This window comes from Procambarus clarkii, chromosome 1, assembly GCF_040958095.1.
Source record: "Procambarus clarkii isolate CNS0578487 chromosome 1, FALCON_Pclarkii_2.0, whole genome shotgun sequence".
NCBI classification, from domain to species: domain Eukaryota; kingdom Metazoa; phylum Arthropoda; class Malacostraca; order Decapoda; family Cambaridae; genus Procambarus; species Procambarus clarkii.
The window spans coordinates 36,793,753-36,808,380 of NC_091150.1; the positions used below are offsets into that span (position 1 = coordinate 36,793,753).

Genomic DNA, 14,628 nt, shown 5'->3' on the forward strand with positions numbered 1-14,628 from the left:
AGTGCGAATTCTCTGCGTTTCAAACAGTGGAGATGCACTAATGCATATACCTTTTACGTAAACGTAACATTGCTGTAATTGTTTTATTATTAAAATACTATTCGGTGCTCATACGCAGGAATGACTATATACAATTTATATTGTGTACCTACGAATGCTGAACTGTGTCATGTTTGAAATTTATTTTATACAAATATAAATTTATTATTTGCTTTATTATTATTATTATTATTATTATTTATTATTATTATTATTGTTATTATTTCACATTAGACTAGCTCATCGGAATGTCTGTTTTTTTTACGGAACGTACACTTTTAAAGCACTAACAGGGACTAAATTAGCCACTTTGATGTTCTGTTATATAGGGATTAAATGTGCTTCTTTAGAGCACTTGCATGCATTTAGCAATCATCTACCATGTGATGTCATGCAGTGCTGTGGGAGGGAGAGAGTTATCAAAGCTAAATTCTCCTTCTAAGGACAGTATTATGAAATATTAGCCCTCTCAAAGTACTCACATAATAACTTTCAATATTCTGTAATGACGTAAACAAGGGAAAGTTGGCCCATAAATTTTCCCTACTTGTTTATAACCTAAGTAAATGTTTTTCCACACATTCAGAAAAAAACCCTAAGCTAACATGTATCCGCTACATTCAACTGAGTCTTTTTACTGAAACTGCTCATGTACTCACCTAGTTGTGCATGCAGGGTCGAGCATCTGGTCTTAAGCCCCGCCTTTCGACCATCAGTAGTTCTGTACAGTGACTATCTTTCCCTGGTGTGTGCAGGTGGGAGTGATCATGGTGCTGCTGTGGGTGCAGCTGGGCCTCTCAGCTGTGGCAGCGGCTGTGGTCGGCATACTGCTGCTCACACCCCTACAGTTCCTCCTGTGTACCAAGATCGCAGCTGTCAATAAGAATTTCCTGGTAAGTGTTTTAATTAGTAATGTATTTAATGTTTCTTTTAACATTGTTACGACTGGAATGGGATTTTTATCAGTAATTACTATAATAGCCGAAACGTTATGAGTAGTAGTACTAGCTTTTTTATAATTTACATTGTGCATGTACTAATAGTCCGATGTATCATGCTTCAAATGTAGATTATATAATAACAATTATTATTATTATCATCGTGTCATGTAATACTTAGCGCTATAATCATTAGCCAAACTTAAGTTCTTGAGTCAGAACATACTGTCGACTTGAGTCAGAGGAGAGAGAGAGAGAGAGAGAGAGAGAGAGAGAGAGAGAGAGAGAGAGAGAGAGAGAGAGAGAGAGAGAGAGAGTGTAGTGAGTTGAATGGCTTTAAACGACTGGTATAGCCAGTTAAACGAGGCTTATGAGCTAACGGTCGACCCAGTAAGGAACATGTAGGGAGAGTACATAAACAACAATAAACTAGGCCAGTACTCCCCCCCCCCCCCCCAGGCCGGCAGGACCGACTAACCCAGTTCCTCCTGCAGGATGTGAGCGATGAGCGCCTGCGGCAGACACACGAGCTGGTGACCGGGGTGAAGTTGGTGAAGGTCCACGCCTGGGAGAATGTCTTCGTCAAGAGGATCACGCGAGTCAGGGAGAAGGAATTGGATCTTCTCCATCGAGACTCTATCCTCCGTGCCCTTATGAGTATGTTCCCTCCCAGTGATGTTTATGTCTCTCATCTGTGTCCTCGTGAGTAAATCCGTCTGGTGGGTGGCTTTTGTGCCCCCAGTGAGTCCCTGTGGGTTCTCCTGGTTCATGTTTGGCATTGGTGTTCTTATGTGTGTCTCTCTGTCTCCTCTTCGTCCCTTTGTAAGTAAGTTTTCCTGATATAGGTCCCTCTGTGTGATGATATCTGTCCCTCTATGTGATGATAACTGTCCCTCTGTGTGATGATATCTGTCCCTCTGTGTGATGATATCTGTCCCTCTGTGTGATGATATCTGTCCCTCTGTGTGATGATATCTGTCCCTCTGTGTGATGATATCTGTCCCTCTGTGTGATGATATCTGTCCCTCTGTGTGATGATATCTGTCCCTCTGTGTGATGATGTGTGTGTGTGTCTGACACCTGTGCCTTGGTGTGGTGATATCTGTTCATTTATATGTGTGTCAGTCTCTTTCCCTTTTGTCTCTGTTGTCTGGCACTTTGTTCTGTTTGCTCAGTTGAGGAGTTCCAAATGATCTATGTCTCTATGTCTACTATCCTCTTAGTCAGACGTGTGCTAGCTATGAGTGGAAGAACAGTCTGTGTCCATCATATTTTTTATTTATGTTTGTTTTCTCTTTCATGTAAAGATACAGTCTATGATCTGGAAAAGGAAAATAATGTTTGGCTCACTTTAATCTTTAAATTGAGCTTAAGATTTAATTGGAATGGCACCTGAATGTCTGTCTCTCTCTGTCTGTTTACCCCTCTGTCTATATGTCTGTTCTGTATGTTTTTCTCTCTCTCTCTCTCTCTCTCTCTCTCTCTCTCTCTCTCTCTCTCTCTCTCTCTCTCTCTCTCTCTCTCTCTCTCTCTCTCTCTCTCTCTCTCTCTCTCTCTCTCTCTCTCTCTCTCTCCAAGCCACATGTTCACTTTCAGGATGAGTGGCGCTGCCCAATAAACACGCCCTTCGGGGCAGCAAAATGTAAAACAAAAAAATCTTTGCTTTTGATTCTCTCATAATCCGGCATTCTTCCCCGCCAGCGTTCCTGACTCAGGGGTCAGGGGTGGTGGTGAGTCTGGTGACCTTTGGCCTCTACTCGTGGATGGAAGGAACGGCACTGGAGCCAGCCCGGGTCTTCTCCGGCCTGGCACTCTTCAACCAGCTGACGGTGCCTCTCTTCATCCTCCCCATCATCGTCTCCCACACCATCAGGGCTAAGGTGAGGCGCGCCAGTACTCGTTCCAGTACTGGTACGTGGAGCTGGGCCCTTGTCCCAGCTGGTATGGGGAGCTGGCCCCTTGTCCCAGCTGGTACGGGGAGCTGGCCCCTTGTCCCAGCTGGTACGGGGAGCTGGCCCCTTGTCCCAGCTGGTACGGGAAGCTGGCCTCGTCCCATCTGGTAGTGTTATTGGCTATTCACATGAACTAAGGATCGAGGGTTAATGACCAAATGATCGAATGCACTGGTTTAATTAACTGCCTTCGTCAGTATGACGAAGATAGATCCTGTCTTCTAAAATGTATAGGAAGATAGATAGATAGATCCATCGACCGATAGATCGTCGTATCAAAAGGTTCAGAAATAAAGGCAAAACATGGAAGATTTTGTTTTTTAATCCAAAGATGTTGGCACTCTTTATTCATTCTGTTCGATCTTGGCCTAATAATATTACAACAGTTCGCAGCTCATATACTGCTTTCAGCCCTTGACTTCCACATGCCTTGACTTCCACATGCCTTGACTTCCACATGCCTTGACTTCCACATGCCTTGACTTCCACATGCCTTGACTTCCACATGCCTTGACTTCCACATGCCTTGACTTCCACATGCCTTGACTAACACATGCCTTGACTAACACATGCCTTGACTTCCACATGCCTTGACTTCCACATGCCTTGACTTCCACATGCCTTGACTAACACATGCCTTGACTTCCCCATGCCTTGATTTCCACATGCCTTGACTAACACATGCCTTGACTAACACATGCCTTGACTTCCACATGCCTTGACTTCCACATGCCTTGACTAACACATGCCTTGACTTCCACATGCCTTGACTAACACATGCCTTGACTTCCACATGCCTTGACTAACACATGCCTTGACTAACACATGCCTTGACTTCCACATGCCTTGACTTCCACATGCCTTGACTTCCACATGCCTTGACTTCCACATGCCTTGACTTCCACATGCCTTGACTTCCACATGCCTTGACTAACACATGCCTTGACTAACACATGCCTTGACTAACACATGCCTTGACTTCCACATGCCTTGACTTCCACATGCCTTGACTAACACACGCCTTGACTTCCACACGCCTTGACTTCCACATGCCTTGACTTCCACATGCCTTGACTACCACATGCCTTGACTTCCACGTGCCTTGACTTGCACGTGCCTTGGCTTCCATGTGCACATCTCGCCATCACGGTCCTTGCCCCTCGACACAGTCTAACTGTCCCTCCACTGAGCAGCGGGTTTACAAAACCAGTATTCAGACCCAGGTCTTTCCTAAATCTAAACACTGCCAATATATTTTCATTGTATCGTGTTGTATTTTAAGGCTGCTGATGCAACATCGAGAATGTCACGCTAAAAAAAAAGGGAAAAATCTACCGTGAAGTTCTACGCGTGCAAGAATTTCCTATCGTCATCCTGTCTTGCATAATGAATGATGAATTCACACACACACAGATCACATAAATCATTCACAACATTCACCCCACATTCACGACAATGCAGCTGGAGATGTTATTAATGTTCCTGATCAATATTACCAGTTCTCGAGTTGAATTTGAGTCATTTGAGTTAAGGTTGGAGTTAACATGTTCCCTTTTTCTTCTGTACAGAACAGCATCCGTCGCCTGGAGGAGTACTTCAGTTGTCCTGAGGTTGAGGGCCCTAAGACACCCAAAACCCCTATCACCTTGAGGGTTCATAGGGCCAGAGGAGGTGCCAAGGGCGGTGGTGCCAAGGGCGGTGGTGTCAGAGGTGGTGGTGGTGGTGCCAGGGTAGCAGGTCCCATGGCTTCTGCGGGAGCCAGGACACTCAACAGGGAGGAACCACCGCTGGGTGATGCCAAGGCCTCTCGACTCTCTAGGGTGACTGAGGAGAGTAGGGTGAGTCATGTGGTGAGGTGTGATACTCTCTCTCTCTCTCTCTCTCTCTCTAGTGTAGCTTGGATAGCCTTCCTCTCATATCCTACTATATAAACAACCCGTTATCTCACTCTCTTATTATCCAAATAGTTTACAGTTTGAAGACCAAGACAATTATCTTCTTCGATATTATCCTCTCTAACTGTGCTATAAGGAATATCGCTTCTTAATACAGTCACTGGGCTGCTCTACTCTAAGGTGTGTTGGGTGGCGTGCTAGAACTTGGGGTCTATCAACCACAAAGGTCATTAAGAGTACAGTTTGCTTACTGACCTTCCTGCACATAAACTTTATTCCTGATGAAAGTTCAAGACAAAAGTAAATTCTCAGTTTATACACCCCATAAAGTAGGATATACATATCTGTATATCCGTTCTTTTTATTCACCTTTAATTGAAGTTGTATTTTTCTCAAATTAGAGCACTCTAAAACTGTCTCAAACATTTTCTTGGAAATAAATTAATCCATTTTTAAATCATATTACCCCTACAAATTATTTCATTATACCTCTAGGTAACAGAATCACTTCAAATCCTATTTAATTCTAATAGGTCTTTTCAATTTAAAACATCCATTTAGAATATTAGAAAATAGTTCAGAATACCCTTGCAGCCAGCTTCCTCGTGCTCTATAGCGTCGACCGCCTCGAAGAAGTCCGCCCTGACCAGAGAAAACGGGAATGTGGCGATGACCTCAACTTTGAACAGTGACTCTGAGGAAGAACTGGAATTCGAGAGATGGAAGAGACAAAAGAACGGTAAGAAGCAGTGTTTTAAGAGGGATTTTCGACCATTTGACATGGGATTTATGATAATATATATATACAATGACAATGTCAGACAATGAATGTAGGATTAAGACAAGAATTTCTTAAGTTCTTTCGTATTTAATAATACATCTTCAGAAGGACCATCATCCACATGTTCCTTCTGAAGACGTATTATTAAATACGAAAGCACTTAAGGACATTCCTGTCTTAATCCTTCCTTCGTGATCTGACATTATCACTATATATATATATATATATATATATATATATATATATATATATATATATATATATATATATATATATATATATATATAATGTATATATATATATATATATATATATATATATATATATATATATATATATATATATATATATATATATATATATATATATATATATATGTATATATATATATATGGTATATCGAAATCGTTATATCTTGATAAATGCATGCTGCATAAATATTGAAAATAGGTTGACAGGACGAAAATCATCGATAACACCAAACAAAACCGAGATTTGGAACACACACACACACACACACACACACACACACACACACACACACACACAAGCAACACACACACACACACACACACACACACACACACACACACACACACACACACACACACACACACACACACACACACACACACACACACACACACACACGCACACACAAGCAACACAACAGCAAGACAAAACACTCGCCTCCAGCAACACTGCAGCAGCACCAACACTGACCCCCTCCCCCCCCCCCCCTGTGTTGTCACCCCGGGCAGGTGGGGCACGTGGCACGCTAGACGGGCGGGACGTGGCAGTCACCATCCAGAGTGGCACCTTCACCTGGGAGCACCAGGGCCACCTCTCAGTCCTCGAGAACATCACCATTGAGGTTCCTGCTGGTGAGTTTCTTTTTGTTCTTGTTGAGCGGTTAAGTTGCATTTTGGTGCTTAATAGGTAAAATGCACCTGTAGATAGGCATGTAGATAGACATGTAGATAGACATGTAGATAGACATGTAGATAGACATGTAGATAGACATGTTGATAGACATGTTGATATAACTAACTCTGATATTTGAGATACATCACCTCTCTGTTTCCATTTAGTTAGTCCTTCCATTTTAGACTATAATCAGTACAGCGGCAGTCTTGCTTCTTGCAGAGCCTGCGTTCGATCCCCAATGGTCTCTGCATGTCGTGAGGCACCATATTGCCTCCACTCTATCCTCATGTTGCTTCCAAGGGCTATATAGAGCGACAAAGACAACACTTTAACCGGATAATGACCTTACCTAACCTTCCCTTCAGGAGGGCTGACGGTGGTGGTGGGCGGAGTGGGCTCGGGCAAGACCTCTCTGCTCCTGGCGCTGCTGGGGGAGATGCACACTCTCAGGGGGCAGCTGCGCTGGATGGGGTAAGTTTGGGGAAGAGAAATGTGAACATTTGAATGAGGGTACTAGATGAGAAGCAATGTATGCATGGGTAAGATTGAGGATGGGAAGCAATGTATGGCTGAGACAAGGGAGATGGGAAGCAATGTATTTGTGAGATAGGGGAATAGGAAGCAATGCATTTGTGAGAAAGGGGGATGGGACTAAAGGTGGAGAGACGAACGAGAGGCCAAGTTTGAGGAATATAAAGTTGTGATGGTGTTGGTAAGGCAATTTTCACCAGAGGTCAAGGGACGGGGCCGCTAACGAAGCCATCGGGGGGCTATGGAATTTAAGTAAGGACCGATGGAAGACTGGATCATGTATCAGTAGGAGGAAAAATTGGTCGAGAGAGATAAATAAGTGAGAGGCAGAGACATGATAAAGGCAGAGATAGAATAACAGATACAATGTAATCATGATCCTCTCTCTCAGTTATCTTCACTCCTATTACTCCAGCACCAACATGCCTCACTTATCCAGTCAAAATCCATCTCCGGGACTACTGTTGTCCCTACTTTATCTCTCCCATTTACTCCCTTCCTTTTCCTCGTCGCACCCCTAATCCTTATCCTAACCCCTTCCAAGTGCTATATAGTCGTATTGGCTTGGCGCTTTCTCCTCATAGTTCCTTCCTTCCTTCCTTCCCTTCCTCATCTTTCTTCCCTCTCATCCACCTCCTGCAGACATCTCCTTTCCAACCCCCCCATTGTCCCCCACATCCTTCCTCTCTTCTTTTTTCTTTCTCGCTTTCTCCCCAGAAGTGTAGCCTCCTTGCCTCCTCCGTAGGGAGATGTCGGTGTCGTACGTGTCGCAGCATCCGTGGCTGATGAACGCCACCCTCAAGGATAACGTGGTGTTCGGTCGTCGGGTCCTGGCCAAGCGGTACCAGAGGGTCCTACAAGCCTGCGCCCTCACGCCTGACATAGAGATCCTTCCTGCTGGGTGAGTCCTGCTCCTCTCTTAACCCTGATCCTCGCATTGACGTAGCATCCTACAGAAAGAAAAAGCTCAGTTTGCAGGCGATGAGTCACAATAACGTGGCTAAAGTAAGTTGACCAGACCACACATTAGAAGGTGAAGGGACGACGACGTTTCGGTCCGTCCTGGACCATTCTCAAGTCGATTATCTTGAGACAATCGACTTGAGAATGTGAAAAAAGCTCAGTTTGATTTGATTAACAGGGCTACAACTTGTAGCCCTGTTTCCCCTGTGCTAAAATATAGACCCGGGAAATGTTTACAATTACAGTCATCCTCCTTTCCATCATCATCGATATCATCACTACCACCACCATCACTTGTCACCATCTCCAACGTTTTGCTTGGAGGAGGAGGAGATCAACAATAATTATAACAGCTGCGCCTTGTTGCAGAGACCAGACGCAGATAGGAGAGAGAGGCATCAACCTGTCAGGAGGGCAGAGGCAGCGTGTAGCCATAGCCCGGGCCCTCTACTCTGATGCTCGCACCGTCATACTGGTGAGAAGCCCCATCTCTGTGTTGCACATTAGCCCTCTGGTAGTCCTTCGAGAAGACCTCTGGTACTTCTATGCCTGCTATGTAGTACACAACAGGAGGCATGTGTTAGCACTTAGCAGGCACGTGTCATAAGCATTTGTTAGTACCAACCAAATATTTGTTCTAACCCTGAGCTAGTCCCAAGAAGTTATGTTTCCTAGCCCCTGTGGTAGTCCACAGTAGGCAACTTGTAGCTCTGTGGTAGTCCACAGTAGGCTACTTGTAGCTCTGAGGTAGTCCACAGTAGGCAACTTGTAGCCCCTGTGGTAGTCCACAGTAGGCTACTTGTGGCCCTGTGGTAGTCCACAGTAGGCTACTTGTAGCTCTGAGGTAGTCCACAGTAGGCAACTTGTAGCCCCTGTGGTAGTCCCCAATAAACCTGTAGGAACACTGTGCTCAATATCCTCTCGTCTCCGAGTGTCATAATCAGACTTGTAGATCCCTGTGGTCAATCTCTATGCCATATACTTATCAGATATGACATAGAAACTCTATTTTCTAATCCCTTAAAGCTCTACAGCAGAAGAGTACCACGGTAGCCTAGAGCAGAGCCCTGAAGCATGCCAGCCCTGAGGTCAATAAGCCCCTCTCAGAAGCCTGGCTGTAACCACGAGTCGCACAGTGGCATCACTGTATTATTTGTCACATACAGCATTATGAAATGTAATTGTAGTCTTTGTATTCCATTGGTCTAATTCTTTCCTGTTCTCTCTTCGAGCCTCCTACTATTCCATCCTCCCCCACCCCCCCTTTCCCTTTCTACTCCATCGCTATAGTACTACACAGGATAACTTTCCCCCTTTCACCCTCCTTTTTTTTGTCTTAGGATGCACCCTTTTCCGCCCTGGACGCCGGCGTCGGGGCCCAAGTGTGGCAGGAAGGTATCGTCCAGTTGTTGCTGCGTCGGCGTCGGACCGTCGTCCTTGCTACGCATCTCACACACCTTACGCAACACGCTGACAAGGTGAGGGTATGTACGCCGCACCCCCCACCCCCCACCCCCAACACACTCCCACCAACACCCCTCAAAATATGCAATTGCATCCCCCCCCCCCATACACACACACACAATATTCGATCCGCTACTCCCTACACTCATTCCCATACACTCATCAAACCCCCGTACACTCACTCATCCCCGTACACTTACTCATCAAAACATTCTTGTACTCGCCTTCCTCACACTCCCACAAATCATATTCTCAGGCACAATTAAATTATTTTATTTTTTATTTCTTCCATGAATCTCTTTATCTTAATTTACTTCTTTTGTGTCTTGTTAACAGATAATTTACCTGGAAGGGGGAAGGATCACGCTCCAGGGGAGTCCCTCAGAGGTGTCCCTAGCCGCCCCTGAGTTATGGAAAGAGTGGGGGGCTAGCGAGGGCCGCCTAGCCCCTAGGGATGCCCTGGGCCTCCGGGAGGGACGCACGGCTAGGGAGCGCTGGGTGCTCCTGAGACTAGTCACGAGGATCACCATGCAGAGGGCGTCCTTCCTCAGGAACTCCCGACGGGAGAGTGTAGAGGTGAGAGGTGGGTGAGGGAGAGTGTAGAGGTGAGAGGTGGGTGAGGGAGAGTGTAGAGGTGAGAGGTGGGTGAGGGAGAGTGGGAGGGAGGAGAGGTGGGTGAGGGAGAGTAGGAGGTAGGAGAGGGAGGAGAGGGAGAGTGGGAGTGGAGAGTTGAGGGTGCAAGAGGGGAACCCAACTCCTACCATTGCACAGTGGAAGATTATCATACTATTGTTTACTTTAATAATTACTTTATACTAAACATAAACAAACATTCTAACACCTGGGCGGTGTCAGGGCCAAGGACGTATTGTTACACACAGAGATCACACTAACGTGATGCATCAAATGAACAAATCCACACGGGCCGTGACGAGGATTCGAACCTGCGTCCAGGAGCATTGTATTGTCCTCTCAATACGTCACATTCTTATGGCATCGACTAATCTATTAATAATACAACAAAGAAATGTTAATGAAATTTAAAGCACGATAATATTGACGCTTTCTATGTATCGGCTCCAATAATATTAGGGGAGCTGTTTGGGTTCGTATATTTGCGAATAGATTATTTAGAACAATTATTTTGTTTACGTTTCTGGTTAAGTTAAACAGTTACATTTGTTACGGAATGGTAAATCGAGAGAGCGGGTAGCTTTTCAAATAAGTGTCCAGGGACCAGATTCACGAAGCAGTTACGCAAGCACTTACGAACCTGTACATCTTTTCTCTATCTTTGGCGGCTTTGTTTACAATTATTAAGCAGTTATTGAGCGCCGAAGCACCAGGAGGCTGTTTATAACAATAACAACAGTTGATTGGTAAGTTTTCATGCTTGCAAACTGTTTAATAAACATAACCAAAGCCGTGAGAGATTGAGGAAGGATGTACACGTTCGTAAGTGCTTGCGTAACTGCTTCGTGAATCTGGCCCCAGATTCCCTCAATGAAACCACGGTTTCCCCTAACTGAGAAAAAATACCGTTTTCTGTGTAGTCTTCTGAGCTTGGTGCCTTATTTTGGTGATATGTTGCTGACCGTTGTGTGTGTGTGTGTCCCTCGCTGTGGGGCGGTGCAGAGCGGCGCGGAGCGGGAGGAGGAGGACGACTACAGCCACGACCCCAACACCAGCAGCAGGGACAGGCTCATGAGGCATTACAGCATCAACCGCCATGTCTCCCATAATGCCCTCCTCCCCGGAGACGAGTGCGAGTACCTACCTGCACTCACGCCTCCACTCTCCAGGCACTCCCTCTATCGCACGCACTCCGCTAAGCTGCAGCTCTTCAGGTGAGTCCCGACCCCTCTCCAGTTCGATTCCCAAGCTTTGAGTTCTCTCTTTGGTTCTTCAGTGCAGCGCATTCTTTGGAAGACTGTGAGGATCTAGGTTTCATTTAACCCGGTGACTTGGACATGTCAGTACAGCGCGTTTGTGCAGGTCGGCGTTCGATCCCCGATGGTCCAAAAGTTGGGCACCGTTTCTTCATTTAGTGCCCTCCCCTTCCCCTATCCTACCTCCTGTCCTCTCCTAGTTTAACGTTTTCTTATAATGTTCTTCCTTCGCCATGTAAACCAATTGGTATATAGTGTTTGGAGAAAAACACGCAGGATTAGTTTTAAGATATGCTGTCTGTCTGCAGACAAAGTTTGTGCTTTATACTTTCATTCCAACTTCTGTGCCCTCAGGAGGTAGTGAATATTTGAACAAATTCTGCTGATTAAATGTTTGCTGTCAGTCGTGCTGTTAGCATGTCTTGTGAGTGTCTCCAGTCAACACTCCTGGTGAGTGTCTCCAGTCAGCACTCTTGGTGAGTGTCTCCAGTCAGCACTCCTGGTGAGTGTCTCCAGTCAGCACTCCTGGTGAGTGTCTCCAGTCAGCACTCCTGGTGAGTGTCTCCAGTCAGCACTCCTGGTGAGTGTCTCCAGTCAGCACTCTTGGTGAGTGTCTCCAGTCAGCACTCCTGGTGAGTGTCTCCAGTCAACACTCTTGGTGAGTGTCTCCAGTCAACACTCCTGGTGAGTGTCTCCAATCAGCACTTCAGATATGCGGAATCAGATAATTTCCTGATATTGTAATTAGTTTATGTGTTGCTACTAATGCACCCCACATCCTGCATTAGTAGGCAGGATGCCTACTAATGCACCCCACATCCTGCATTAGTAGGCAGGATGCCTACTAATTAGTTTATCCAGTCAATTAAATTTGCAATATTTTAATTGTTGAATTTAGTCTGTCACATTAAATATACTCAAATCCTTCAACTGACCCCATTCCTGCACATGATACCCACATACCCACGCTCCACCCACTCACATCATACCCATGCTCCACCCACTCACATCATACCCATGCTCCAGCCACTCACATCATACCCATGCACCACCCACTCACATAATACCCATGCTCCACCCACTCACATCATATCCATGCTCCAGCCACTCACATCATACCCATGCACCACCCACTCACATAATACCCATGCTCCACCCATTCACATCATACCCATGCTCCACCCACTCACATCACACCTCCCTTCACATCCACAACCGAATCCCCCCCCCCGTCCTTCACCCCCGACCCATGCCCACTAATACCCACACCTGCCCCCCTCGCAGAATCAAATCGAGCGCCCCAGCCTTCGGCCGCAAGACATCTCAGGTGCAGAGGAAGGGTCTTCCCCGCCATGCCAAGAGCCTTCCTCCCCAGACACGGCCGCTGCCTCGCCTCAAGTCCTCCCCAGCAGTAGCTCCCCGACCCAGCATGCTACACAGGCTCTTCTCCAACGCCTCCCTCAGGTAGGTCTTCCTCCTGAAGACAGTGAATAAATACATCACTTCAGTAGTGAATAATTGACTCTTTCAGTCTATTCGTTTTGTTTTAATACGAAAATTAATGACTTTGAGAGAGCAGATCATTACTTATCATTTATTGTATATATGGTTTTTTAGAATATATGTATATCTAAGGTGTTAATATTTAATTATGACTCTTTGGTTATCCAGGGGAGTTATCACGTCATGTTATCCAGGGGAGTTAACACGTACGGTTATCCAGCGTGTTAACACATTGCGTTACCAACGTAAAACATGGTATAGTACCTGTGACAGTGAATACCCATATTGTTAAAATCATCGAAAAGTGTAAATATTTTTATAAAAATGATAATGCCAACCCCCTGGATTCCAGATCCTCGAAGCGACCGTGTACCCCATCAGGGGACAAGTGGCACCTGGGGCGCATATTGTCCTCCCCTAGCGACCTGGAGGAGGACCTCGAGTTGGAGGAGGAGGTGCCCCTGGAGGAGAGGATGGAGGATGGCAAGGTGGAAGGAGAGGAAGAGAGGGAGAGAGGCCGGATCTCCAAATGGAATTATATCATTTACTTGAAGGCGTGTGGACTGGGTCTTGGGCTGGGCTACTTGTTCTGTGCCTTTGCTGCTCAAGGTGAGTGTGAGTGTGTGTGTGTGTGTGTGTGTGTGTGTGTGTGTGTGTGTGTGTGTGTGTGTGTGTGTGTGTGTGTGTGTGTAATTACCTAAGGGTAGTTACAGGATGAGAGCTACGCTTGTGGTGTCTCGTCTTCCCAGCACTCTTTGTCATATAACGCTTTGAAACTACTGACGGTCTTGTGTGTGTGTGTGTGTGTGTGTGTGTGTGTGTGTACTCACCTAGTACTCACCTAGTTGTGTTTGCGGGGGTTGAGCTCTGGCTCTTTGGTCCCGCCTCTCAACCGTCAATCAGCAGGTGTACAGATTCATGAGCCTATCGGGCTCTGTCATATCTACACTTGAAACTGTGTATGGAGTCAGCCTCCACCACATCACTTCCTAATGCATTCCATTTGTCAACCACTCTGACACTAAAAAAGTTCTTTCTAATATCTCTGTGGCTCATTTGGGCACTCAGTTTCCACCTGTGTCCCCTTGTGCGTGTTCCCCTTGTGTTAAATAGACTGTCTTTATCTACCCTATCAATCCCCTTCAGAATCTTGAATGTGGTGATCATGTCCCCCCTAACTCTTCTGTCTTCCAGCGAAGTGAGGTTTAATTCCCGTAGTCTCTCCTCGTAGCTCATACCTCTCAGCTCGGGTACTAGTCTGGTGGCAAACCTTTGAACCTTTTCCAGTTTAGTCTTATCCTTGACTAGATATGGACTCCATGCTGGGGCTGCATACTCCAGGATTGGCCTGACATATGTGGTATACAAAGTTCTGAATGATTCTTTACACAAGTTTCTGAATGCCGTTCGTATGTTGGCCAGCCTGGCATATGCCGCTGATGTTATCCGCTTGATATGTGCTGCAGGAGACAGGTCTGGCGTGATATCAACCCCCAAGTCTTTTTCCTTCTCTGACTCCTGAAGAATTTCCTCTCCCAGATGATACCTTGTATCTGGCCTCCTGCTCCCTACACCTATCTTCATTACATTACATTTTGTTGGGTTAAACTCTAACAACCATTTGTTCGACCATTCCTTCAGCTTGTCTAGGTCTTCTTGAAGCCTCAAACAGTCCTCTTCTGTTTTAATCCTTCTCATAATTTTAGCATCGTCCGCAAACATTGAGAGAAATGAATCGATACCCTC

The 14,628-nt window shown here is 45.7% G+C and overlaps 1 protein-coding gene across 3 annotated transcripts in view; it reads left to right on the forward strand.

Annotated features, from left to right (window-relative positions):
* The window catches only part of Sur (Sulfonylurea receptor), a 78,574-nt gene that overhangs the window by 50,695 nt on the left and 13,251 nt on the right, over positions 1 to 14,628 (forward strand). For all 3 annotated transcript variants that reach the window (XM_069333918.1, XM_069333955.1, XM_069333991.1), the window contains exons 8-21: positions 795 to 932; positions 1,472 to 1,634; positions 2,679 to 2,857; positions 4,498 to 4,767; positions 5,419 to 5,563; positions 6,367 to 6,489; positions 6,898 to 7,003; positions 7,809 to 7,964; positions 8,396 to 8,501; positions 9,367 to 9,504; positions 9,827 to 10,066; positions 11,126 to 11,337; positions 12,664 to 12,843; positions 13,235 to 13,491. In XM_069333918.1, coding sequence (XP_069190019.1) covers positions 795 to 932; positions 1,472 to 1,634; positions 2,679 to 2,857; positions 4,498 to 4,767; positions 5,419 to 5,563; positions 6,367 to 6,489; positions 6,898 to 7,003; positions 7,809 to 7,964; positions 8,396 to 8,501; positions 9,367 to 9,504; positions 9,827 to 10,066; positions 11,126 to 11,337; positions 12,664 to 12,843; positions 13,235 to 13,491 — 2,413 coding nt within the window. The remainder of the gene's footprint in view (positions 1 to 794; positions 933 to 1,471; positions 1,635 to 2,678; positions 2,858 to 4,497; positions 4,768 to 5,418; positions 5,564 to 6,366; positions 6,490 to 6,897; positions 7,004 to 7,808; positions 7,965 to 8,395; positions 8,502 to 9,366; positions 9,505 to 9,826; positions 10,067 to 11,125; positions 11,338 to 12,663; positions 12,844 to 13,234; positions 13,492 to 14,628) is intronic.